This window comes from Trachypithecus francoisi, unplaced genomic scaffold, assembly GCF_009764315.1.
Source record: "Trachypithecus francoisi isolate TF-2019V2 unplaced genomic scaffold, Tfra_2.0 Lachesis_group16, whole genome shotgun sequence".
NCBI classification, from domain to species: domain Eukaryota; kingdom Metazoa; phylum Chordata; class Mammalia; order Primates; family Cercopithecidae; genus Trachypithecus; species Trachypithecus francoisi.
Window position 1 is genome coordinate 95438626 of NW_022681461.1, and position 24776 is coordinate 95463401.

The 24776-nt window shown below is 59.9% G+C and overlaps 2 protein-coding genes and 1 long non-coding RNA gene across 3 annotated transcripts; 2 read left to right on the forward strand and 1 right to left on the reverse strand.

The window, feature by feature from the left end:
- Positions 1-416: 416 nt before the first annotated feature.
- On the forward strand, positions 417-9451 carry SAPCD2 (suppressor APC domain containing 2). The gene is made up of 6 exons (XM_033238455.1): positions 417-1206; positions 5414-5526; positions 6118-6264; positions 6607-6714; positions 6812-6928; positions 7042-9451. Exons 1-6 carry the CDS (start codon positions 636-638, stop codon positions 7168-7170), a joined length of 1185 nt encoding a protein of 394 aa, XP_033094346.1. The 5' UTR covers positions 417-635; the 3' UTR covers positions 7171-9451.
- Positions 9402-18562, reverse strand: LOC117099121. Its single transcript, XR_004443709.1, has 4 exons — positions 18175-18562; positions 17150-17349; positions 13714-13851; positions 9402-9448 (listed from the first exon to the last, which is right to left on the reverse strand). It is a non-coding gene; the product is annotated as an uncharacterized LOC117099121 (long non-coding RNA).
- Positions 18563-18656: 94 nt separating this feature from the next.
- On the forward strand, positions 18657-24516 carry ENTPD2 (ectonucleoside triphosphate diphosphohydrolase 2). Its single transcript, XM_033238454.1, is given in 10 exon segments — positions 18657-19024; positions 20524-20641; positions 21227-21377; positions 21517-21676; positions 21758-21779; positions 21782-21984; positions 22348-22602; positions 22682-22801; positions 23574-23708; positions 23790-24516. Coding segments are annotated over 10 exon segments (1485 nt in total). The 5' UTR covers positions 18657-18907; the 3' UTR covers positions 23994-24516.
- Positions 24517-24776: the final 260 nt, after the last annotated feature.

Genomic DNA, 24776 nt, shown 5'->3' on the forward strand with positions numbered 1-24776 from the left:
TGGGAAGCGCCCAGCTGGCTGGAGCCTAGGATCCTCTTGGGGCCCTCCTGGTGGAAGAGAAGGGGGCCGCAGGGTCACCTGTGCTTGTGGCCAGGGAACTAGAGGGGAAAAGTGGGATCTTTGGAGGGGGTGCGCTCCCATCCTTACTCCACGAGGGTACCTGGGGACAGGTTTTCTTGTAGGGTGCCAGGCCCCGCCCCTTGGAGAGGTGGCCGGGGCAGCCAGCCATAGCTGGATCCGTGATAGCGCGGAGCCACGGCCGGACGTTTGCTGGGGCTGGGGCGGGGCAGAAAGGGAGCTCTGCGAGGCCAGAGTGGAGCTGGAGCTGGGGGATCCGGTTCCGCCTGCCCAGGGCCTCCGCGCGCCTCTCAGGGCCCCTTGGCAGGAAAAAAAAAAAAAAAAAAAAAAAAAAAAAAAAAAAAAAAAAATCAAACCGTCTCTCAGCCAATCGGGGAGCAGATGGGACGGGCTCGGCCAATGGCCGCGGCGCATGTTAATGAGGGCTGACGCTACGAGGAGGGCCCCATTCAAAAGTAGTCGCTATTGTCGCCGCGGGCTGAGCTCGCCGGGCCGGCCCCTCCGTGGGGTGCGCGGGGACGCACGCAGGTGGACGCGGGGACCGAGCCCGGGGGCCCATGGCCGGGGCCGCCATGGCCGAGCGGGGTCGCATGCCTCCCCTCGCACCCGCGCCCGGCACGGAGGGGCTGCCGCGCGCCTTCCTGCAGAGCCTGCGCACCCTGTTCGACATCCTAGACGACCGGCGGCGCGGCTGCGTGCACCTGCGCGAGATCGAGTCCCGCTGGCAGGGCACCGACGCGCGGGAGCTGCCCCGCGGGGTGCTGGAGGGCTTGCGCCAGGTGGCCCCGGCCAGCGGCTACCTGACCTTCGAGCGCTTCGTGGCTGGCCTCCGCACTTCCCTGCTGAGCGCCGACGGCGGCCCCCGGGACCCCACGCGCGCCCCGTCCCGGCCCGGGGACCAGCCGCCGCCGCCGCCGCAGCGCCTGGTGTTCGCACTTGCCGACGAGCCGCGGACGGTCCTGGAGAGGAAGCCGCTGCCCCTGGGCGTGCGCGCCCCTCTGGCCGGTCCCAGCGGCGCGGCCCGCAGCCCGGAGCAGTTGTGCGCCCCGGCCGAGGCGGCGCCCTGCCCCGCGGATCCCGAGCGGTCCCAGAGCGCGGCGTTGGAACCGAGCTCCAGCGCGGACGCAGGTGAGTTCCGAGCGGCCCCTGGGCCCCCTCGTAGCTCTCCCGGGCCCGGGCCAGAAATCGGAGTCCCACGGTTTCTGGTGACCAGCTCCCTCTGCCTCTTGCTCTCCTTTGCTCCTTCCCCTGGCTGAACACCTCCTCCAGGGGAAGGAAACCTGCTGCCCGTGCATCTCCCACGAGGGACGGGGCTGGGGAGCGGTTCTTCATGGACTCCGGATCCTGGAGGGCGCCTCGGCGGGCCTGGAGGGAAAGGGGCTTCATGCCTGTCGTGGTGAGCCCAGGGGCTTAGGGAGGCAAGCCAGACCCTCTCCTGCCACAGCGTAAGGCCACCAGGGCCCGGGGGTGGCAGGTGACTCAGAAAACCCACCAGGAGCCCAACCTGTACCAAGCCTGAGCTTGGGCTCTCCATCTCCAATACCCTTTCCGCACCTGGGGACACCTGGGCCCTCAGCCTCCTGTCTGTGGCTGTTCAGGCAGAGGTGCTTCCTTCTCAAACAAAGGGTCCCCCTTCTCAGTGTGACAGCTCAGCCAGGGGGGCTGGTCCCACTGACCCCACTGAGGCCCAGGCAGGCAGGGGCTGCTGCTGGTGGCCCAAGAGGACCTGGCCCTGTTGCCAGGATGGGCAGGGGCGTGGGTGGGTCTCCTGCACCCCAGTGGGGCTGCACTATGGCAGATGCCGTGGAGGGACATAGGCCACAGTCCCTGGGGATGGCTGGCAGACTCCTCTCCTGCTTCCGGTCCAGTTGGCAGTGACGGGAAATTGCTGAATGGTCCCCTGTCTCCCCCAACCCAGTGCCTGCCTTGGGAACAGGACCTGCATTATGGCTGGGGGTGGGGGCCAAGCTCCCAGAGGAGCCCCAGGTCCCACAGCCCGTTCAGCCTGTGCACCTGTTCTGCCAGGGGCAGGCCTGCCCACCGGTGGCTCCTGCCAGTCCCCATGCTGCCTGCTGCTCTGCCACCCTCCCTGTACTGCTCCCCCACCTCAGCCATATTATCCAGCCCTACAACTGGTGTTTGGAGCCATGGTGGTCCTGGCCTCCCTGGTGATCTGATCCAGCAACCGCACCAGGTTCGGGGACTCTCAGTCCTATGGTGAGGGAGGCTTTGGAGGGTAGCTGGCTCCAAATGCAGGGTCAGCGTCATCCATGTGGCCATGCAGTTTGAAATCAGCCACGGGATTGCATGCAGTGGCCGGGCCTGGGGTTTGGAGGCCTAAGCCTGTGGTCCACCCTTGCTCTGCTCTGATGTCCCATGTGGCGCTGGCTCATGTACCACACCTCCCTGAAGGCCACGTGGCTAGGGCTCTAGCTGTCACCCTCTCACAGGCAAACGGAGGGCCAGACAAGTGGTATGGCATGATTAATTGACACAGCTCACTTTTGGGGTGCCAAATCTGGGAGGTCACCCCAACTCCCAGAAAGCCTCTCAACACACACAGCCTTCCAAGCCCCCAGCCCAGAAGTTCGAGGCCTCTTTCCTTGTTCCCACCTGGGACTGCGTGTTTGCTCCAGGCTGGCTCTGGCCCTGGAGGTGCGGCCTGCTGGCCCAGGGCCCTGGACGGGCACAGCCACCACCCCCATCTAGCTCAACACCCAGCATGCTGTCATCTGGGGACCCGGGAGCTGCTCTATGGACTCGACTGTACAGACCAGGCCCCAGTGTCTTGGGGCTTCCTCCACGGCCTCCCTCTGGCTGTACCCTCTCTGCTCCCACCTCCTGAAGGGCTGTGTGCTCTCCCACTGTCTTGCCCCGGAGCTGCCAGCCACTCAGCACCGCAGGCAGGAGCACAAACTCAGGGCTGCGTGGAGCCAGGTTCTCTGCCGTGCCTACCTGGGCCCAATTCTTGCATCACCCCCCCAACTCCTGTGGCCGGGTGCCAGGTGCATGGCCTCTCAGGATATGCCTGGTGCTGGGGCTACAGCTAGAGGCTGAAGGAGGATGCCCTCCTCCACACCTGTAGCCACTTCTCCTGTAGACTGGGGAGGTATACATACTCCCTCACCAGGAAGCTGGGCCAGGGTGGCACCAACGTGATACTCTTGGCTGCCCCCAGGGGGAGCCCTCAGGCAAACGTCACAGCAGGTGTCTTCAAGCACCAGGAGGTGTCTGACTTGTCAGCTGGGTGCATGGCCTGGCATATCACACACACGCGGGACTAACTTTTGTTTTGCTTTTTGAGACGGAGTCTTGCTCTGTCACCCAGGCTGGAGTGCAGTGGCATGAATCTTGGATCACTGCAACCTCCACCTCCTGGGTTCAAGCAATACTCCTGCTTCAGCCTCCCGAGTAGCTGGGATTACAGGTACACGCCACCATTCCCGGCTAATTTTTGTATTTTTAGTAGAGATGGGGTTTTACCATATTGGCCAGGCTGTTCTCAAACTCCCGACCTCATGATCCTCCCCCCTTGGCCTCCCAAAGTGCTGGGATTACAGGCATGAGCCACCGTGCCCAGCCACTGATTTTTTCTTTTCTTTTCTTTCTTTTTTTTCTTTTCTTTTCTTTTTTTTTTTTTTTTGAGACAGAGTCTTGCTCTGTCGCCCAGGCTGGAGTGCAGTGGTGCAATCTCGGTTCACTGCAAGCTCCGCCTCCCGGGTTCACGCCATTCCCCTGCCTCAGCCTCCTGAGTAGCTGGGACTACAGGCACCCACCACCGCGCCCGGCTAATTCTTTGCATTTTTTTAGTAGAGACAGGGTTTCACCGTGTTAGCCAGAATGGTCTCGATCTCCTGACCTTGTGATCCGCCCGCCTCGGCCTCCCAAAGTGCTGGGATTACAGGCGTGAGCCACCGCGCCCGGCCTTCTTTTTTTTTTTTTTAGACTGAGTTTTGCTCTTATTGCCCAGGCTGGTGTGCAGTGGCGCGATTTCGGCTCACAACCTCCACTTCCCAGGTCCAAGCGATTCTCTTCAGCCCCCCGAGTAGTGGGATTACAGGCGCCTGTCACCACACTGGGCTGTTTTGTATTTTTAGTAGAGACGGGGTTTCACCATGTTGGCCAGTCTGGTCTTGAACTCCTGACCTCAACTGATCCCCCCCGCCCTCAGCTTCCCAAAGTGTTGGGATTACAGGCATGAGCCACCGTGCCTGGCAAGGGACTTTTTATTTTTTTTGAGACAAGGTTTTGCTGTGTCGCCCAGCCTGGAGTGCAGTGGCACAATCTCGGCTCAGTGGAACCTCTGCCTCCCATGCTCAACCAATCCTACTGCCTCAGCCTCCCAAGTAGCTGGGACCACAGGTGCGTGCCAGTGCACCCGGCTAATTTCTATGTTTCTAATAGAAATAGGGTTTTGCCGGCCGGGTGCTGTGGCTCACACCTGTAATTCCAGCACTTTGGGAGGCTGAGGTGGGTGGATTACTTGAGGTCAGGAGTGCAGGACCAGCCTGGCCAACATGGTGAAACTCCATCTCTAATAACAAATGCAAAAAGTAGCTGGGCATGGTAGCGGGTGTCTGTAATCCCAGCTACTGGGGAGGCCGAGACAGGAGAATCACTTGAACCTGGGAGGCAGAGGTCGCAGTGAGCCGAGATCATGCCATTGCACTCCAGCCTGGGCAACAGGAGCAAAACAACATCTCAAAAAAAAAAAAAAAGGAATGAATGGGATTTTGCCATGTTGCCCAGGCTGGTCTTGAACTCCTGAGCTCAAGTGATCCACCCACATTGGTCCCCAAAAGTGCTGGGATTACAGGCATGAGCCACTGTGCCCGGCCGTGCAGGACTAACTTTCTGTCAGAATCACCATCCTGAGAAAAGTTAGGTTTCCATCATTCACATCCACATCTCCTGCTGCCTTGCAGGGCCCCATGCAGACGGGAGAGGCGTAGTCAGGACCAGAATCCCCCGCCCACTCCTCCCTTACCCAGCCACCTTGGAGACCCAGGCTGTGCCTGCGATGTTCTGGGCACTGGGAGTGCAGAAAAGAGCTGGACGAGGCTCCTGGCCCCAGGGAGCTCACGGAGCGATGGGGCAGGGTGTGTGTATGAGCAAACATGCGGGCTTGGTGGCACAACCCTCCCCAAGCCAGTGTGAGGAGCTGGGGCAGGGGAGAGGGACCAAACTCCAGCCTGGCACAGAGGCTACACATGGGCCATGCTAGGCTGGTGCCCGAGACCTCAAGGGTGGGCTGAGATGTGGAGGCTGCTGCACCTCAGCAGAGCCTGGCCAGGCTGGTCTGGAGGTGAGCCGGGCCCATGCCTCTCCACAATAGGTGCAGTGGCTTGCAGGGCCCTGGAGGTGGACTCAGGGGATGCCCGGCGGGCCCCCCGTGCCCGAGGGGAACGTCGGAGGCACACTATCACCAGCGGCGTGGACTGCGGCCTGGTGAGCAGGGGCTGGGGCTCTGGGGCTCTCTATCTTGTCTGGAGGCTGGAGGCTGGGATGGGAGCAGGAGGGCCTTGAGCCTGGGGGAGTCCATTGTGGAAGTACCGTCAGCTCTGCACATCTCTCCCCACGTGGGCTTGAATCCCCTGGAGGGACGGCCCAGGGTCAGGCAGAGAGAGGTCAAGAGGTCGTTTAGGGCAGCTATGGTGGCTGCCCAGCCCGCCTCACGAGGTCACTGCTGCAAGCCAGTCTGGCTCCCCAGCTGTGTGTTCACCACAGGTGGACCTCGGGAGGGTGGGCTCAGCTGAAGGGTCAGTCACCCCTCCCCCAGGGAAGCCTGAGTGGAAGGGCTGAGAAAGGCCAAGACCCCTCAGCAGGAGGCAGGGGGTTCCTGCTCCAAACGGGCCTACGGGGCTCACACATGCAGGTATCCTCAGAAGCGTGCGTCCGTGCCTGCGTTTGCAAACATGTACATGTGCTGCTGCATTTGTGCCTGTGACTCTGGTGCCCACCCACAGGCAAGCTCATGCATGCATGGACGTGTGCGTGCTCACTGGGGCCAGGCATTCCATGTACATGCACGTGTTGCAGCTGAAGCAGATGAAGGAGCTGGAGCAGGAGAAGGAGGTGCTGCTGCAGGGTTTGGAGATGATGGCGCGGGGCCGTGACTGGTACCAGCAGCAGCTGCAACGAGTGCAGGAGCGCCAGCGCCGCCTGGGCCAGAGCAGAGCCAGTGCTGTGAGTGCCACCGCCCTGTCCCCAGGTCCCCACACTTGGAGACCCCAGCTAACCCTAGGCACCCCTGGGCATTATGGCTGCCCCTATTCCCGGACACAGTGGCTGTCGATTGCACCCAGGGTGCTGGGACATCCCTTTTTCCCCCCGTGGCTGCCCCACTCCTAGGGCCTAAGGCGCCTTGGGCAGACCTCCCATCCCATGTCAGCAATGCCCATGGGATCCCTCTGGGCTCTCTGCAGCATCAGGAGGCAGGAGAGCCACCTATGGGAACCCCTGTCAAGGCACCATGCTGGCCCTGGCTGGCCCTCTTCTCTGACCACTCCTCCTCTGCTTTCTTCCCAGGACTGTGGGGCTGCAGGGAGCCCCCGCCCACTGGGGCGGCTACTGCCCAAGGTACAGGAGGTGGCCCGGTGCCTGGGGGAGCTGCTGGCTGCAGCCTGTGCCAGTCGGGTGAGTGTACCCCAAACCCCCACGCCCACGCTGGGGCCCAGGCCAGTTTAGTGCTTCCGGCCCTCGTCCAGGCCTGCCTAATCCTGCCCTCCCGCAGGCCCTGCCCCCGTCCTCCTCCGAGCCCCCCTGCCCTGCCCTGACGTCCACTTCACCCCTGGGCTGGCAGCAGCAGACCATCCTCATGCTGAAGGAGCAGAACCGACTCCTCACTCAGGTAGGGCAGGCGCGGGAGGGGTGTGGGTGGGTGACTCCTCATCCGGGTAAGGCAGCTGGGAGGGGTGCGGGGGTGGGGATCCGCAGGCCTTGACCAACTGCGCACCTGCCCAGGAGGTGACCGAGAAGAGTGAGCGCATCACGCAGCTGGAGCAAGAGAAGTCAGCGCTCATTAAGCAGCTGTTTGAGGCCCGCGCCCTGAGCCAACAGGACGGGGGGACTCTGGATTCCACCTTCATCTAGTCCGTGTGGGCAGCGCGGCCCCCAGGGCCGGCCTGGCACTCAGCCCTTCGAGGGTGTGCGTCCCATCGCACCCACCCTCTCTGGCTGGAGACCCCCGGCAGGCCCAGGCACAGTCCCGGAGTGGGCGCCTTCCTGCCCGCCTTGCCAGATGGGCTCCCCAGGCCTGCCTCCGACTGGCCCCTGCACCAAGCCCTTGACTCCGTTTTGGCTCCTGGTGCTGACATGGGCTGGGACTCTCTTGAGTCCGCATAGTCCGCAGCTACTACTGCCGTTGTCAGTGGACAGTGGGGGACCCCTCCACGAGTTACCGCCCCCCGTTTCCAGCGGTGCTGCCCTGGGTCCCATCTCCAGGGAAAGACACTGCTCTCGCCAGGCTGCAGTTCCGACAACGGCCAGCAGAGGGCGCGGGGCAGCTCCGACGCGGGTCCAAGGGCAGCTTCCCCCCTCAACCAGGGCACCAGGACAAGGTGGCTGTAGCTCGGACGGAAGCAGATGGAGGGGGTGGGGATGGCCTGTAAGCGGGGGGTGCCCACCTGGCAGGGAAGCCCCAGGGATAGCAGTTGGACTTCAGGTCTTGGCCAAGGCTGAGGGACTCTGGCTGCAGCGGATCAGGGCGCCAGGTGGGCGAGTTTGGCCTGCATGTGCCTCCTGCAGACCCTGGGGTGATGGCCTTCCACATCCTGGCCAGGACACTGCCCCACGTTGAGTCCCACACAACAACCTGTGAGCCTGGCTCCCCAGGAGGGCCCCCAAACAGCTCCCAGGCACGTCATAGACAAAGCCTGTCCCCCCGACTCAGGATTCTCAAGGTCTGGGGTCCTGCTCACCCCCCTTTCCTCTCATGCCCAGCCTGACCCCAGATTTCAGCTGGGAGAGGCCACTTCCCTCAGCCAAGGAGAACGAGAACCCCCAGGGTACAGGAGGAGGCTGGCGCAGGTGCCCTTGGATGTCATTCCTGTCCCCCTGCCCAGGCCCACTCCCGTTGGTGCTGGGGTACACACTGGTGGGGGGCCCCTGCTCAACCCAGCCTGGAGGGCCCCAGTGCTACCAGAACCAGGGGCACGGCAACATCATGGATGGGTTCTGCAGCCTAGGGCCCCAATGGGGAGGCAGTGTGTGTGGGGCACAGGAACCCGATGTGGGGTCCGTGTGTGGGGCGCAGGGACCCCTCATGTCCAGGGCACTTTGGTACACTGTCCCACAAGGCACCTGTCTCAGAGGAGGGGTCCTGGCAGGCAGTGGGGCAACTCCCTTCCGGAACCCAGCTCCATGCTAACCTGCCCACAGCAATCCCACTGAGCCACATCCCCAGCTGCACCTGGCCTGCAGGGGTGTCCCAGGACAGGCCCAAGCCAGCCCAGCATGCAGCTGCCCTCCTACCCTGAGGATGGGAGTGGGCTTTCCAGGAGACATAAGGATGCCAGGCCTGGATCTCCTGGGCAGGAAAGGGAGCGGATCCTGAGGACCTGTGTCCCACAGCCCCAGCACCAGGTGGACTGCCGTGCAGTGGGTGGGCCAGTGGCAGCCAGGGAGAAGCCCCCCCGTAAGCAGGCTGGGGTCTGCCCACTAGGGCCTCCCCACGTCTGCCTTTGAGGGTGCCTGCCATGCCCTGGGGAATCCTGGCATCTTTAGAGGGCTGGAAGCAGGAGACAGAACAGTGTCTGTCCCGGGGTGACTTCATCAGGAGACCGCCCACAGAGCTGGACCCCGCAGCTAAAGCAGAAATGTGAGACAGGCTGGCACCTCCAGAAAAACTGCCTCTCAGCTTGGTGTTCTGTGCAAGGTGAAAAAAAATAGGTCCTCCAAGTTTACAGCTTAAAATCAGGCTAGTGTGTGGCCCTGGAGACCACGAGGGGAGAATTTAAAGTAGCCCTGACTGGCAGGGTCTAGGTGGCTGGCAGAGGCACATGCAGACCCTGCCGGGAGCCCGCCCTAAGGACACAGGGCGGGTCAGTCTCCTTGCAGGATGTGAGCAGCATCCCTGGGCTCTATCCACGAGGTGCCAGTAGCGTGTGCAGGTACATACATGTGCGTGCACACCGTTATGACACCCGGAAATGTCTCAGGACATCTAAATGTGTCCTTGGGGGCAGAAGCGTCCCCATTTGAGAATCTGCCCCAGAGGAACACCACCACACCAGGCCTCAGGATTTTGTGTTGATCAAGTTCCAAGGAAAAGGAACATCTCAGCCGGGCATGGTGGCTCACGCCTGGAATGCCAGCACTTGAGGCCAGGAGTTCGAGACCAGCCTGGGCAACACAGTGAGAGACCCCATCTCTATGGAAAAAGAAAAAGAAAAGAAAAAAGAAAATGAGATCTACAGTTTTTTTTTTTTTTATTGAGACGGAGTCTTGCTCTGTCGCCCAGGCTGGGGTGCAGTGGCCGGATCTCAGCTTACTGCAAGCTCCGCCTCCCAGGTTTATGCCATTCTCGTGCCTCAGCCTCCCAAGTAGCTGGGACTACAGGCGCTGCCACCTCGCCTAGCTAGTTTTTTTTTTGTATTTTTTAGTAGAGACGGGGTTTCACTGTGTTAGCCAGGATGGTCTCGATCTCCTGACCTCGTGATCCGCCCGTCTCGGCCTCCCAAAGTGCTGGGATTACAGGCTTGAGCCACCGCGCCCGGCCCGAGATCTACGGTTTTAAAAATTCATAAACACCACAGGAAACAACACACTATGAGACCCAGCAGAAGCAACAGATAGACTCTGTAGACCCAGATCCTGGAATTATCAGAGAGAATATAAAGTAACAGTGTTTATATATCTAAAGAAATAAAAGAGATTTCTGGAAATATGAACAAGGAGTGGTATTTATAGTTTCTTACTCCATAAAAAGTATGATCTCTTAATGCTATAAAGAAGACTAGGCCGGGCCCAGTGGCTTGCGCCTGTGGTCCCAGCACTTTGGGAGGCCAAGGTGGGTGGATCACCTGAGGTCAGGAGTTTGAGACCAGCCTGGGCAACATAGTAAAACCCCATCTCTACTACAAATACAAAAATTAGCCAGGCATGGTGTTGGGCGCCTGTAATCCCAGCTACTTGGGAGGCTGAGGCAGGAGAATTGCTTGAACCCAGGAGGCGGAGGTTGCAGTGAGCCGAGATGGCACCACTGCACTCCAGCCTGGGCTACAGAGTGAGACTCCGTCTCAAAAAATAATTTTTTTTTTTTTTTTGAGACAGAGTCTCATGCTGTCACCCAGGCTGGAGTGCAGTGGCGCGATATCCACTCACTGCAAGCTCCGCCTCCCGGGTTCACGCCATTCTCCTGCCTCAGCCTCCTGAGTAGCTGGGACTACAGGTGCCCGCCACCGCGCCCGGCTAGTTTTTTGTATTTTTTTTTTTTAGTAGAGACGGGGTTTCACCGTGTTAGCCAGAATGGTCTCCATCTCCTGAACTTGTGATCCACCCGTCTCGGCCTCCCAAAGTGCTGGGATTACAGGCTTGAGCCACCGCGCCCGGCCAAAAAATAATATTAATAAAATAAACATTTATCGGTCAGGTGCAGTGGCTCCCGCCAGTAATACCAGCCTTTTGTGAGGCAGAGGTGGGAGGACTGCTTCAGCCCAGGAGATTGAGGTCAGCCTGGGCAACACGGCAAAACCCTGACTCTACCAAAAATGCAAAAATTAGCCAGGTGTGGCGGCTCACACCTGTGTTCCCAGTTACTGGGGCTGCTGAGGTGGGAGGATCATTTGAGCCCAGGAGTTTGAGGTTACAATGAGCTATGATTATGCCCCTGCACTCCAGCCTGAGTGACAGAGCAAGACCCTGTCTCAAAATAAATAAAAGAAAGAAAAGAGAGAATCCGAGAAAGTCCAGACTTTTGGATATTAAAGCACACACGTCTCAACAACTTATGTGTCACATTTTAAAATTAGCTGGTGTAGTGGCGCATGCCTGTAGTCCCAGTTCCTCAGCAGGTAGAAGTGGGAGGATGGCTTGAGCCTGGGAGGTCGAGGTTGCTGTGAGGCCAAAATTACACCACTGCACTCCTGCCTGGGTGGCAGGGTGAGAACTTGTCTCAAAAAAACACACGCGAAAAAAATAAAAAATAAAAAATAAAGGTATAAATAGGAGTTCCTCTTTCATGAAAAAGATAGTAAAATAGGAAACAAACATGACAGAAACTTGAGAACAAGTACACAAAACATCTGGCTAGATTCATCAAGAAAAAAGAGATAAGGCACAAATAAATGATATTAGGAATAAAAAAGTGACATAGTCACACACGCTGCAGAAGTTCAGCTGATTCTAAGAGGATATTTTAAATGAGATTAAGCCAATTCACTTGGAGTGGGTAACTTCCTAGAAAAACACAAAATCAGACACACGGGCAGGCTCACGCCTGTAATCCCAGCACTTTGGGAAGCTGAAGCGGGAGCACCACCTGAGTCCAGGAGTTTGGAACCAGCCTGGGCAACACAGGGAGACCCTCCAACTGTATAAAAAATAAAAAAAGTGGCTGTGTGTGGCGATGTGCACCTGTGGCCTCACCTACTCAGGAGGCTGAAGTGGGAGGATCACTTGAGCTCAGGAGACGGACATTGTAGTGACCCATGATTGCACCACGGCACTCCAGCCTGGGCAACAGAGTGAGTCCCTGTCTCTAAAAACAATAACAAATCTCAAAAAAACAAAAAAGAAAGAAAGAAAAGAAAAAAATACTGGCCGGGCACGGTGGCTCAAGCCTGTAATCCCAGCACTTTGGGAGGCCGAGATGGGCGGATCACGAGGTCAGGAGATCGAGACCATCCTGACTAACACGGTGAAACCCCGTCTCTACTAAAAAATACAAAAAAACTAGCCGGGCGAGGTGGTGGGCGCCTGTAGTCCCAGCTACTCGGGAGGCTGAGGCAGGAGAATGGCGTGAACCCGGGAGGCGGAGCTTGCAGTGAGCTGAGATCCGGCCACTACACTCCAGCCTGGGCGACAGAGCGAGACTCCGTCTCAAAAAAAAAAAAAAAGAAAAGAAAAAAATACTGGCCGGGCACGGTGGCTCAAGCCTGTAATCCCAGCACTTTGGGAGGCCGAGATGGGCGGATCACGAGGTCAGGAGATCGAGACCATCCTGACTAACACGGTGAAACCCCGTCTCTACTAAAAAATACAAAAAAACTAGCCGGGCGAGGTGGTGGGCGCCTGTAGTCCCAGCTACTCGGGAGGCTGAGGCAGGAGAATGGCGTGAACCCGGGAGGCGGAGCTTGCAGTGAGCTGAGATCCGGCCACTGCACTCCAGCCTGGGCGACAGAGCGAGACTCCGTCTCAAAAAAAAAAAAAAGAAAAGAAAAAAATACTAAATTGGCTCAGGAAGAAATAGAGGACCCATCTGGCCGTATAACTATCAAAGAAATTGAAACAGTGCATAGAAGCCAGCACAGTGGTGTAAGCCTATAGTCCCAGCTATTCCCGAGACTGAGGTGGGAGGATTTTTAAGCTCAGAAGGTTGAGTCTAGCTTGGGCAACATAGTAAGTCTGGTCTCTAACCCATCTCTTTTTTTTTTTTTTGAGACAGAGTCTCGCTCTGTCACCCAGGCTGGAGTGCAGTGGCCGGATCTCAGCTCACTGCAAGCTCTGCCTCCCGGGTTTACGCCATTCTCCTGCCTCAGCCTCCCGAGTAGCTGGGACTACAGGTGCCCGCCACCTCGCCTAGCTAGTTTTTTGTATTTTTTTAGTAGAGACGGGGTTTCATTGTGTTAGCCAGGATGGTCTCGATCTCCTGATCTCGTGATCCACCCGTCTCGGCCTCCCAAAGTGCTGGGATTACAGGCTTGAGCCACCGCGCCCGGCCTAACCCATCTCTTAAAAACAAACAAAAAAGGTACCACCGAAAAATCAGGTCTAGGTGTTTTTTTTTCAGGCAAGTTCTACCATAAATTGCAGGAAGGGGATAATCCAAATATTATGCTAATTTTTCCAGCTAATTAAAAAAAATTAAAGCAATTTTTTTGTTTGCTTGTTTTTGGTAGAGACTAAGTTTCACTATGTTGCCTAGGCCACTCTCCCAAAGTACTGGGATTACAGATCAGGCCATGATGATATCAAAACCATAGAGGAGACTGGGTGCAGTGGCTCACGCCTGTAATCCCAACACTTTGGGAGGCCGAGAAAGGTGGATCACCTGAGGCCAGGAGTTTAAGACCAGCCTGGCAAACATGGGGAAACCTCATCTCCACTAAAACTACAAAAATGAGCTGGGTGTGGTGGCACACGCCTGTAGTCCCAGCTACTCGGGAGGCTGAGGCACAAGAATCCCTTGAGCCCGGGCGGTAGAGGTTGCAGTGAGCTGAGATTGAGCCATAGTGCTCTAGCCTAGGTGACACAGCAAGACCTTGTCTCAAAAAAAAAAAAAAAAAGCCAAAGGAGAGCCAGCCATGGTGTGGACCTGTGGTCCCAGCTACTGGAGAGGCTGAGGCAGGAGCATCACTTGAGGCCAAGAGTTTGAGGTTCCAATGAGCTATGATGGCACCACTGCAGTCCAGCCTGGGCAACGCAGCCAGACCCTGTTGCTAAAACAAACAAATCAAAGACCTGTTACCTACTTACAGGGAAGAAGCAGGCGGTGGCAGGGGAGGGGGAGACTGTCACCAAACACCAGGGATTCAATCCAGGTCCTGCTGTTCGCTGCACAGAAAGCCAATCACTGAGACCAGGAGCACCGCCAGGGAGAAGGCTTTACGCCGGCTGCAGCCAAGGAGATGGGCGCTCAGTCTCAAATCCATCTCCCTGGCCGACTACAATGAGGGGTTTACAGAGCAGGGAAGCCATGTAACTAGGTGTAAGAAAACAGGAATTAGGGGCAGCTAAAGGAGAGGAGTTGGTCAACAGGAAGCTGGTGGTTGGTCAGGCAATCTTGACGGTGGGGGGTCTGGCGTCTCATTGCCAAGATACCGTGATCTGTTGAGTTTTAGCTCTTTCTTTTTTTTTTTTTTTTTTGAGACGGAGTGTCGCTCTGTCGCCCAGGCTGGAGTGCAGTGGCCAGATCTCAGCTCACTGCAAGCTCCGCCTCCCGGGTTTATGCCATTCTCCTGCCTCAGCCTCCCGAGTAGCTGGGATTACAGGCACCCGCCACCTCGCCCGGCTAGTTTTTTGTATTTTTTTTAGTAGAGATGGGGTTTCACCATGTTAGCCAGGATGGTCTCGATCTCCTGACCTCGTGATCCGCCCGTCTCAGCCTCCCAAAGTGCTGGGATTACAGGCTTGAGCCACCGCGCCCGGCCGAGTTTTAGCTCTTTCATTCTATCTGGGAGCCCTCATGGTTGGTTTTCTGAGAAAGGAACTCAAACAGGACAAACGTCACTTTCTCAAATTTTAAGATTAGGAGGCTCAATCTCTGTGTTTATTCAAAGAAACCATAAACGTCGGTTCCACGGGACAATTGAGCCAGTTTCAAAATCAAAGAGGGCCAAAGCCAGGCGGGTGACACACACCTTTAGTCCCCAACTACTTAGGAGGCTGAGGCAGGAGGACTGCTTGAGGCCAGGAATTTAAGACCAGCCTGGGCAACACAGTGAGGCCCGTCTCGAATAAAAGGATACAGGGGGCTGGGTTTGGTGGCTCACGCCTATATCTCAGCACTTTGAGAGGCCAAGGCAGGTGGATCATTTGAGGTCAGGAGTTTGAGATCAGTCTGGCCAACACGGCAAAACCCTGTCTCTACTAAAAATACAAAAATTAGGCTGGGCACGGTGGCTGATGCCTGTTATCCTAGCACTTTGGGAGGCTGAGACGGGCAGATACTCAGGAGTTCGAGACCAGCCTAGGAGCAACATGGTGAAACGCCATCTCTATTAGAATGCAAAAGCCTGGCGGCGAACAGCTGTGATCCAACCTATTTGGGAGGCTGAGTCAGGAGAACTGCTTGAACCAGGAGGCGGAGGTTGCAGTGAGCCAAGGTGACATCACTGTACTCCAGCCTGGGCAACAGAGGAAGAGTCTGTCTCAAAGTAAATAAATAAGATAAGATAAAATTAAAACAAAATGCTCATGGTGCCAGCTGGAGCCATCGTTCGGAAAAGAATTTTGCGCTTGCTAGAGAAGTGGAACACACACTTGCCTGACAACCAGCAGTTCGGTTCCGGGATGCTCCCCAGAGGAGTGCTCACAAGAGTGCACGTGCGGCCGGCGTGGTGGTTCACACCTGTTACCCCAGTACTTTAGGAGGCCAAGGCAGGCGGAGAGGCCAGGCGCAGTGGCTCACACCGGTCATCCCAGCACTTTGGGAGGCCCAGGCGGGGGGGTCAGGAGTTTGAGATGAGCCTGGCCAATATGGTGAAACCCCATCTCTACTAAAAATACAAAATTAGTCGGGCATGGTTATGGGTGCCTGTAATATGAGCTGCTCGGGAGGCTGAGGCAAGAGAATCACTTGAACCCGGGAGGTGGTGGAGGTTGCAGCGAGCTGAGATCCCATCACTGCACTCCAGCCTGGGCGGTAGGGCCAGACTCCACCTCCAAAAAAAAAAAAAAAATGGAGTGCACATGTGCAGAGCAGCAATCTCAGCAAAGCCTAAAGCCAGACACTGTGTGTTCACCAGCTGCAGCGACACACCATCTGCATGCTCTCACTCACAGGATGGAACACAGCAAGGAACAAACAAGCCACACCTTTCACTGTCAACAGGGTGAATCCCAAACGCGCAATATGAGTGAAAGAAGCAAGTCCCAGAATAGCACGTCCAGCACATCAGAGACCACCGATGGGGTCCTGCCGCCGCTCTGGCATTGCTCTTACCAGCTGTGCATATGTGCACCTCCCATGCTGTTGTGTCTCCGACCTCGAAAAGGACAGCACGGGCTTCCCTGCCTCCCAGGGGCCTTTGCGAATTCTGCTTTCCCCAGGCCAGTCGGTGCCCTCCCCATGGAGCTCACTGTGCGTGCATGGAGCCTGGCATGCTTTTGGCCCACAGGAGGTACTCAGCAAGCGTTTGTTGAATAACTTAATGAGTACCTGAAGAAAGGGAGCAGTGAGTGAAAGGCCTTTCACAATTAAACAATTACGGTGTTTCGGCCCCAGCACAAGTTTCTTTTTTTCTTTTACTTTTGAGATGGAGTCTCACTCTGTCGTCCAGGCTGGAGTGCAGTGGCACGATCTCAGCTCACTGCAAGCTCCGCTTTCCGGGTTTATACCATTCTCCTGCCTCAGCCTCCCTAGTAGCTGGGACTACAGGTGCCTGCCACCAAGCCTGGCTAATTTTTTTGTATTTTTAGTAGAGACAGGGTTTCACCCTGTTAGCCAGGATGGTCTTGATCTCCTGACCTCGTGATCCACCCACCTCAGCCTTCCAAAGTGCTGGGATTACAGGAGTGAGCCACCGTGCCCAGCCCACAACTGGCTAATTTTTCTATTTTTAGTAGAGACGGGGTTTCACCATGTTGGCCAGGCTGGTCTTGAACTCCTGACCTCAAGTGATCCACCTGCCTCAGCTTCCCCAAGTGCTAGAATTACAGACGTGAGCCACACAACACCAGTTTCTGATGGGGAGACTGAGGCAGGGCAGCTAAGATCTCAGCAGGCCTCAGGAAAGCCCCCTCCCTGGGAGGTCTGAGCCCTGTTTGGGAGGGAGGCTCTGAGTTTCCTCCCCTCTTCCTCCCCCAGGGGTTCTCCCCTAACCTCTCTGCATCTGCATGTTTTCAGCTCAGCCTGGGCCAGGCCATGTGCAGCACATCTGGAGCCCCCTCGTCCCCAAGAGGGTCTTAGAGGCCGAGGGCTGCCCCACCCAGAGCCCCCTCCACCCCTTCAGCTCCTGCCAGCTTCCCTCTGACACTCTCCCAAGTCCGCCTTCCAGGGGCCCCGAGTCCATGCCAGGAAGGGGCGTTCCCCCGCTCTCACTCTGTCTCAAAGAGAGTTCAGCCTCAGCCTTTGTCCTGGCCGCTCTGGGCTCCCTGCCTCTCCCTCCGCAGGGGAAGCTGGGCACTCGGCCATGAGCCTGTCTCCCCAGGGCAGAGTCCAGATCCCCTCTCCCGCCCCATCCTCTCAGACCTGGCAGGCCTCCTGCTCCCTGGCCTTGGCTTTTTGTCCATGAAGAGAGTCCAGAACACCAGGAAGCCCCGCTGGGCCTGGAAGGACGTGGGGGCACCGCAGGCCAGTGGGGGTCACAGCACCCTGCCTCTGTGCTCCCTTTGTTCCTTCTTTTTCAGGCGTGATGTGCACTGTGCGTGCCTCTCCCTCCTCTGGGCTGTCTGGGGTAGAAGAAGGGCCTGGTGTCTGGGGGGGAAACTGGGGCCTGGGGCCTGGGGCCTGGAGCTTAGCACTGGCCACACCCAGAGACTGTCTGCTGGGGCCCGGCCAGGCTGGGCTGTGAGGCTGTGAGGCAGCAGAGAGGCTTCCCAGGGTTCCCACCCCTCCCTCTGGGGTCCTGAGCTGGAAGAAAGATGCCTTTGCTGGGCCCGTGGCGCCAGACCCTCAGCCCAGGCGGCAATCCCAGCACAATTGTCACTGCCCATTCCAGAAGACCAGGCATGGTCTGGACCCTGCCCTGTGGGGCTGCCCTTTGGTCCCCAGCAGCCCGCACTCCCTGGTGGCCTTACCTCGTGGCTCCCTGACGCTGTGAGGCTGGAATTATTGGGACAAGAATCCCCACTTTGCAGCAGGCGCGAAGGGGGCGGCCCCTGGCCGGGCTGGGATGCGGGGCCTGTGAGGCGTCAGAGCCCTAGGGCGGAGGGGCAGGGCTTGCGTCTAGGGCCAGCTGAGCTTTGCCTGCCCCAGCCGTCCCCAGAAGCCTGGGGACGTCCCCGTTGCTGACCTGCACCCCAAGCCTGGCCTGGGGACCCTCTTCCTTGTCTTTCAAGCCGTGTAGAGGCCCCGCCTGCTCCCGTCCTGGGGAAGCCTCCTCTGGCCTCCGCAGCCCAAGCCTCTGGGTCCCTCAGGCCGAGGGGCAGCAGGAGCGGCCGAGGCCCTGGGCTGGGAGGCAGGGACCTTTGGCCCAGTCTGTGCTGCTTCTCTTCTGTTTCTCGGTTCGGTGTGACCTGGGCCGTCTCTGCCCTTCCCTGCCCCTGCGTCCTCACCTTCACCTCAGTACAGGGCCCAGGTGAGGTGGATCTGACTGGGCCTCAAGGGTAGGTCCGGCCTGGGTCAGATGAGTGTCTCTGGAGCTGCCCTGCGCTAGCTCAGCTGGCGGATCCTCGCTGGCCGGGAGGGTATCCCGCAGGCCAGCCTGGTCCTCACCAGCCCTGGGAGTTGGCGTCAGGGCCTTGCTCCACAAGCAGGTGCTGACCCTAGGCTTCCTCCTGAGTCCTCAGCCCGGGGTCCGCGTGGCTCCGCAGCCGACAGTGCCTCATTCCTGCAAGCGAGTCTGGCCTCCTTTCCCGAGCACGGGAAAAGGGCGGCTCTCCAGAGCCGGACCCTCCGAGCCAGCCTCGCCCGCCCACCCGCACGCCAGGTCTCCTGCCTCCACGGCCGGGGGATCCCCTTGCGGAGTGGGCGGGAAGGGGAAGGTGGGCCGTAGCCGCGGGGCGCCTGGGCTGAGACCCGGGAGAGGGGGAGCAGCGCCTGTGACTCAGCCGCGCCCGCGTCTCACCTGCGCTGGCCGGACCGCGGGAGCTCGGGCGCAGAGGCGGGACCCGTCCGCCCGTGGGCGTGGCCGGGGGCGGGCGGGACGGGGGCGGGCCCGCCCGGCCTCCCGCCCCTCGTCCCGCCCCGGGGTCCCTACCCCACTGTCCCGCGGCCCAGCCCGCCTCCGCCTCCGGCTCCCCGCACTCCCTGTCTCCACGCGTCGTCCTTCCGCGCGCCCGCCCGCCCATGGCCGGGAAGGTGCGGTCACTGCTGCCGCCGCTGCTGCTGGCCGCCGCAGGCCTCGCCGGGCTCCTACTGCTGTGCGTCCCTACCCGCGACATCCGGGAGCCGCCCGCCCTCAAGGTGCGCGCCCGGGCACCCAGCGCAAGTCCGGGGAACAGCGAGCCGGGCCCGGGAGCCGGGGAGGGGGTGCGCGGCTGGGAACCCGAGCAGGGTCAGCCCAAGACCCCCATCGCGCTCTGCTCCTGGAGGGCTGGGTGGGGTCCCGGGTTCCGCGCTCTGCGCTCCCCAACCAGGTACGCGGGGTGGCGGGGTCGCTTCCAGGACGACGGGGTGCCGGAGGAACAAGTCCCGGGAATTCTGCGCTCGCCGCTGAGCCCGTCAACGCAGCCCAGAGGCTGTGTCCCCGCTCCCGGGATGCAGCCCTGGGTGCTGCCAGACGCCCGCCCCCAGCCCTGTGCGGGCCTCCAGGGGCACTCTGGCCACTTCTGCCCTGTGCTGCGCCCCGGAGGGTGTGGTTAGAGGCACATCAACTGGGTATTCAGCCCAGATAGGGATCCACAAGCCCCAGGGCCCAGGACCCCCTCCGGGACACAAGGGTGGCCCAGATAGACAGGAGGGCTTGACCGGAGCAGCCCTGGCAGGTCCTCAAAAGGTTGGAGCAGGCTAGCCCGGATCTCCACTCCAGCAGGCCCAGGGACCTCCTGACCGGCCCCTTTAACCCTTTATTGGGCTTGTGGAGGGTGGGATGGAGAGCCAAGCCCCCCAGCCCGATGGGCAGTCAGAAGCGGGCAGCTCTGCGGTTCTGCAGGACGGCCGGGTGGCAGTGCACACCTTGGCCTGTTGATGCTCTGGGCTCTGGGGAGACCTTGGTTGGGATGGACTGGTGCAGCCCTCTCACAGGCTGGAATTGGCCCCTGGACCTGGGAGACTGGTCCCCAGCTTTCCCGGTGGATCCAGGATGCTGGGACAGGAGCTGGAAAGGGGCATTTACAAGCTCGTGCCACCCAGGTCTGCAAGAACGCCCACCCAGCGCCCCCAGCAGGGCAGGGCCAGCTTCTCTCTCTGGCCTTGGCTTGGAGGCCTAGGGACAACGTGTCTTCAGAGCCGACCTGGCTCTGAGGCCCATGGCCAGCCTTGGCGGACCTTCTTCACCTGGGGCCCCGCCTCCTGCATCCTCAGGTTGGGCTGCCGAGGGTCAGAAGAGTTAGAAGGAGAGAGGGGAGGAAGGAAGAGGGGAAGAAGGAAGAGGGACTCTACGGGGCTCCTCCTACAGCAGCGCTTCCTCTCCCTGAGCCTGGGGACCTTGTGCCCCAAAGAAAAGTCCCTGGGGACCCTCTGTCCCTCTATCCCTGACTCAGTCCCTCAGTCTGCCCTTGCCAGGAAGGCCGCTGCCCAGACCCTGGCATGCTGGCTTCAGGTAGTCAGGAGGGAAGGGTCACCTCCCCCCGCCGTTCTCCTTCCAACCACAGTTGTCCCGGCCTCCTCTGAGCTTTAGCATGAAGCTTGGCACATGACTGCGTGTAAGGGGGTGACAAACTGGAGGCACCCAACTTCATGTTTGGTGTAAGGGTGTCAGGGCCCCCAGACACCCCAGGCTGATTCCCTTCCCCTCCCCACAGTACGGCATTGTCCTGGACGCTGGCTCTTCACACACGTCCATGTTTATCTATAAGTGGCCGGCAGACAAGGAGAATGACACAGGCATTGTGGGCCAGCACAGCTCCTGTGATGTTCCAGGTGAGACCCAGCTGGGCCCAGCCAGGACACCCACTCACTGCAGGGTCTCTGGGGCCCTCTCCAGCCTTAGCCGGTGCATTTCCAAGCACTTAGGGCTTTCTGCTTACTGTTGGGTGGGGCTCACTCCAGGCAGAAGCCCTGGAAAGAGAGAGAGGCTGGGCCCCCTGCGTCTGGGTGGGGCCAGGAGTCGTTTGCGTTCTAGAAAGGAAGCCCAGGCAGCAGGTAGGAGGTTTGGGTATTGCCGGGCCCAATATTGGCTTCTGTGCCCCAGATGGAGCAGGAGGAGGTCTGGGGTCCTGGCGGGCACATCCAGGCAGGGCCCAGGAGGCCAACCTGGGTCGACCATGCCCAGGGCTTTGTCCTAGCACCTGCAGTCACATCCTCTCAGCAGGCAGCAGCCTCGGTCTCTAGGTGGCGGCTGGGCTCCTTTGTCTCCAAACTGGGCGTTTCTGCGGCCTTAAGCTGGGAAGGTGTGCCACCTGGTCAGGGAGCCCATGGCCCCTACCCCCACTCTCACTCTCCTGGCCTACGGCCCACCTAGGGGCTGCCCGCGAGGCACAGGCTCATCTCTCTGCCTTCCTCTAGGCGGGGGCATCTCCAGCTATGCAGACAACCCTTCTGGGGCCGGCCAGAGTCTTGTTGGGTGCCTTGATCAGGCGCTTCAGGATGTGCCCAAAGAGAGACATGCGGGCACGCCCCTCTACCTGGGAGCCACAGCGGGTATGCGCCTGCTCAAGTGAGTGTGCCTGTGCTCTGGCCCTGTCCCCATGATAGCTTTTGGCTGTGACCCCTTGTGGGGTGGACCCCGAGTACTGCCACAGCAGGCTCACAGCCACCTGGGGAGGAGGCCTCTTGGAGTTCTCTGTGTTTTGCAGCCTGACCAATCCAGAGGCCTCAACCAGTGTGCTCACGGCAGTGATGCACACACTGACCCAGTACCCCTTTGACTTCCGGGGTGCACGCATCCTCTCGGGCCAGGAAGAGGGGGTGTTTGGCTGGGTGACTGCCAACTACCTGCTGGAGAACTTCATCAAGGTGGGCCCAGCAGCTAGCCAAAGAGGCAGGGGGTGTGGGTGCCCTCGGTCCCTGGTTGATCCCACACTTCCCTCTCCACAGTACGGCTGGGTGGGCCGGTGGTTCGGCCACGGAAGGGGACGCTGGGGGCCATGGACCTGGGGGGTGCCTCCACCCAGATCACCTTTGAGACAACCAGTCCAGCTGAGGACAGAACCAGTGAGGTCCAGCTGCGTCTCTACGGCCAGAACTACCGCGTCTACACCCACAGCTTCCTCTGCTACGGCCGTGACCAGGTCCTCCAGAGGCTGCTGGCCAGTGCCCTCCAGGTGCCCCTCCACCCTGGCTGACCTGCACTGCATCATCCCCTCCTGGAGCAGAGCCTGGACAGCCACCGTGCTGTGGAAAGCTTCTCCAGGCTGGGCTTTAATTGGCTGGAAAGACAGGTGGGAGGGTCAGAGCATGAGCAAAGGCCCAGTGGCTGGGCTGGGCCTGGAGAAGGGAGGGCCAGGGATGTCTGTCAGAGGGAGCCCGGTCAGGGGTGTTGGGATCTGTCAAGCAGGCAGTGGGGAACCATGGATTGCCCCTGAGCACAAAAGTGAGGTTGCCAGAGTGAGACCTGGGGGAGGTTCGTCAGGCTGGTCCTCTGGAGTGGTGGTGGTGCCGCCCTGTCATGCTGGTGATTCCCCCAGACCCACAGCTTCCACCCCTGCTGGCCAAGGGGCTTTTCCACCCGCGTGCTGCTTGGGGATGTGTACCAGTCACCGTGCACCATGGCCCAGCGGCCCCAGACCTTCAACAGCAGCGCGAGGATCAGCCTGTCAGGAAGCAGTGACCCCCATCTCTGCCGAGATCTGGTTTCTGGACTCTTCAGCTTCTCCTCCTGCCCCTTCTCCCGATGCTCTTTCAATGGGGTCTTCCAGCCCCCAGTGGCTGGGAACTTTATCGTGAGTAGGGGCAGACAGGTGGCGGCAGGTGCCCTGAGCTGCTAGGGTCTGCTCACAGCGTGCCTGTGCCCCCTTACAGGCCTTCTCTGCCTTCTTCTACACGGTAGACTTCTTGCGGACTTCAATGGGGTTGCCCGTGGCCACCCTACAGCAGCTGGAGGCAGCTGCAGTGAACGTCTGCAACCAGACCTGGGCTCAGGTGAGTCCCGCTCCCCCTCCTCCAGGGCTGTGTGGAAGGGCTCAGCCTTCACATCCGCATACCTCCCCAGCCCTCCATGGACAGGCCTCTCGGAGTACCCGCTGCAGTGGGGGCGATGGCAGGCATCAGGCTGACTCCAGAGGTGGGGGGGATGTGGCCGGGAGGCTGTGAACAAGTCGGGCAGGTTGGAGAAGCTTCACCAGGCCCGACCTTCATCCCAGATCTGGAGGGCAGAAGGGAGGCCGGGGCCCAGGTTTCTGGCTTCTGCCACTGGTCCCTCCATGGTGCCACGCAAGGGAAGATGGAAGTGGGGCTGGGCACAGGGAGTGTGCCCACCGGAGACTCCAAGAGAAAAAAACGTACGAGCTGTCCCAGGACTGGGGTGGTGAACGAGGCCCCATCTTGTCCTCCCAGGGCCTAGTCTCAGACAGACTGGGGTGGGGGGAGGTTGGGACTCAGGCCTGGAGCTCGTCCTGTTCCCCTGACCACACACCAACGTGTTGCTGCCCCCGCTCCCTGGTGGCCATGCCTGCTGTCCCTCCTCACTGGCCTTCCAGGCAGGGGCGCTGGCTGGGAAGGGATGGAAGCGTGCCCAGCAGGGGTGCTGCTTGGACTCGGTCTTGCCATTCGTGTCCAGGCCTGTGTGGTGGTCTCTGGCCCTGCACCTCCCGTGTGTCTGGGGAGGGGTGAAGCACGCCGCCCGCCCCCTCTCCCCGTGGGACGGAGACCTCCTGGTGGTCGCCTGCCTGACGGTGTCCTGCCCGCATCCCAGCTGCAAGCTCGGGTGCCGGGACAACGGGCCCACCTGGCCGACTACTGCGCTGGGGCCATGTTCGTGCAACAGCTGCTGAGTCGCGGCTACGGCTTTGACGAGCGCGCCTTCGGTGGCGTGATGTTCCAGAAGAAGGTGGGCTGGGGACGGAGCGGAGCGGGCCGCCCTTGGGGGGGCGGGGCCTCTCGGGAGCTGAGGCCACGCCCTTCGCCGCAGGCCGCGGACACTGCAGTGGGCTGGGCGCTCGGCTACATGCTGAACCTGACCAACCTGATCCCCGCCGACCCGCCGGGGCTGCGCAAGGGCACAGACTTCACCTCCTGGGTCGTCCTCCTGCTGCTCTTCGCCTCCGCGCTCCTGGCTGCGCTTGTCCTGCTGCTGCGTCAGGTGCACTCTGCCAAGCTGCCAAGCACCATTTAGGGGCCGGCGGGGAAAGCTGTGCCATCACTCCCTCCACCGCTGTATCCCCACCCCTCCACCCACACCCACCCCTGTACCTACCTCTCTCCCCGCCCCTGTATCCTGCATTCCTCCACCCACCCTCTATCCCCCACTCCTCCACCCTCCCATTGTAGGCTCCATCCCTCCACTCCAGCACTGTATTCTCCATCCCTGCACCCCACCCTCAGCATCTCTACCCCTAAGGCAGCCCAGGAAATGGGAACTGAGACTCTGGTACCCACAGGGGCCCGGGTGGGCAAAGAGCGCTCAATCCAGCTCCCTGAGCCGCTTCAGCCTGGGCATCACTGCAGGCCCCATGCTCCTCCTCCTCCTCCTCCTCAGGGCTGGGTCTCCAGGGAGTGGGGCCTTGGTTCTGAGAATCAGCCCTTAGAGGCTCCGTCTGTGGAGTCTGGGTCTGTACTGGGGAGGGTCACAGCCCACAGGCTGGCAGCCAGCCCAGCACCTACTTGTAAAAATTTTGTAATAAAAACATTTTCCTAGAGACGTGAAAGGAGAGTGCCTGTGGGGTGGGGCATCCTTGCTGTGGCCTGTGCCCCACCTTCCCGCCGTTCTGGCAGCACAGGCCTGACCCTGGTCCTGAGGGTGGACACCAGCCCTCCCTACTGCTTTCTGCTCTGGAGCCAGGCCTGGGGCACTGGCTGCTCCCCTGCTGTGCCGTGGCAGCCTAGGAAGCTGCAGGAATGGCTGGCCCGTGGGAGCGTTCCTGGGACCTTGAGTCCTCTCTGGCCAGCAGAGTTCCCC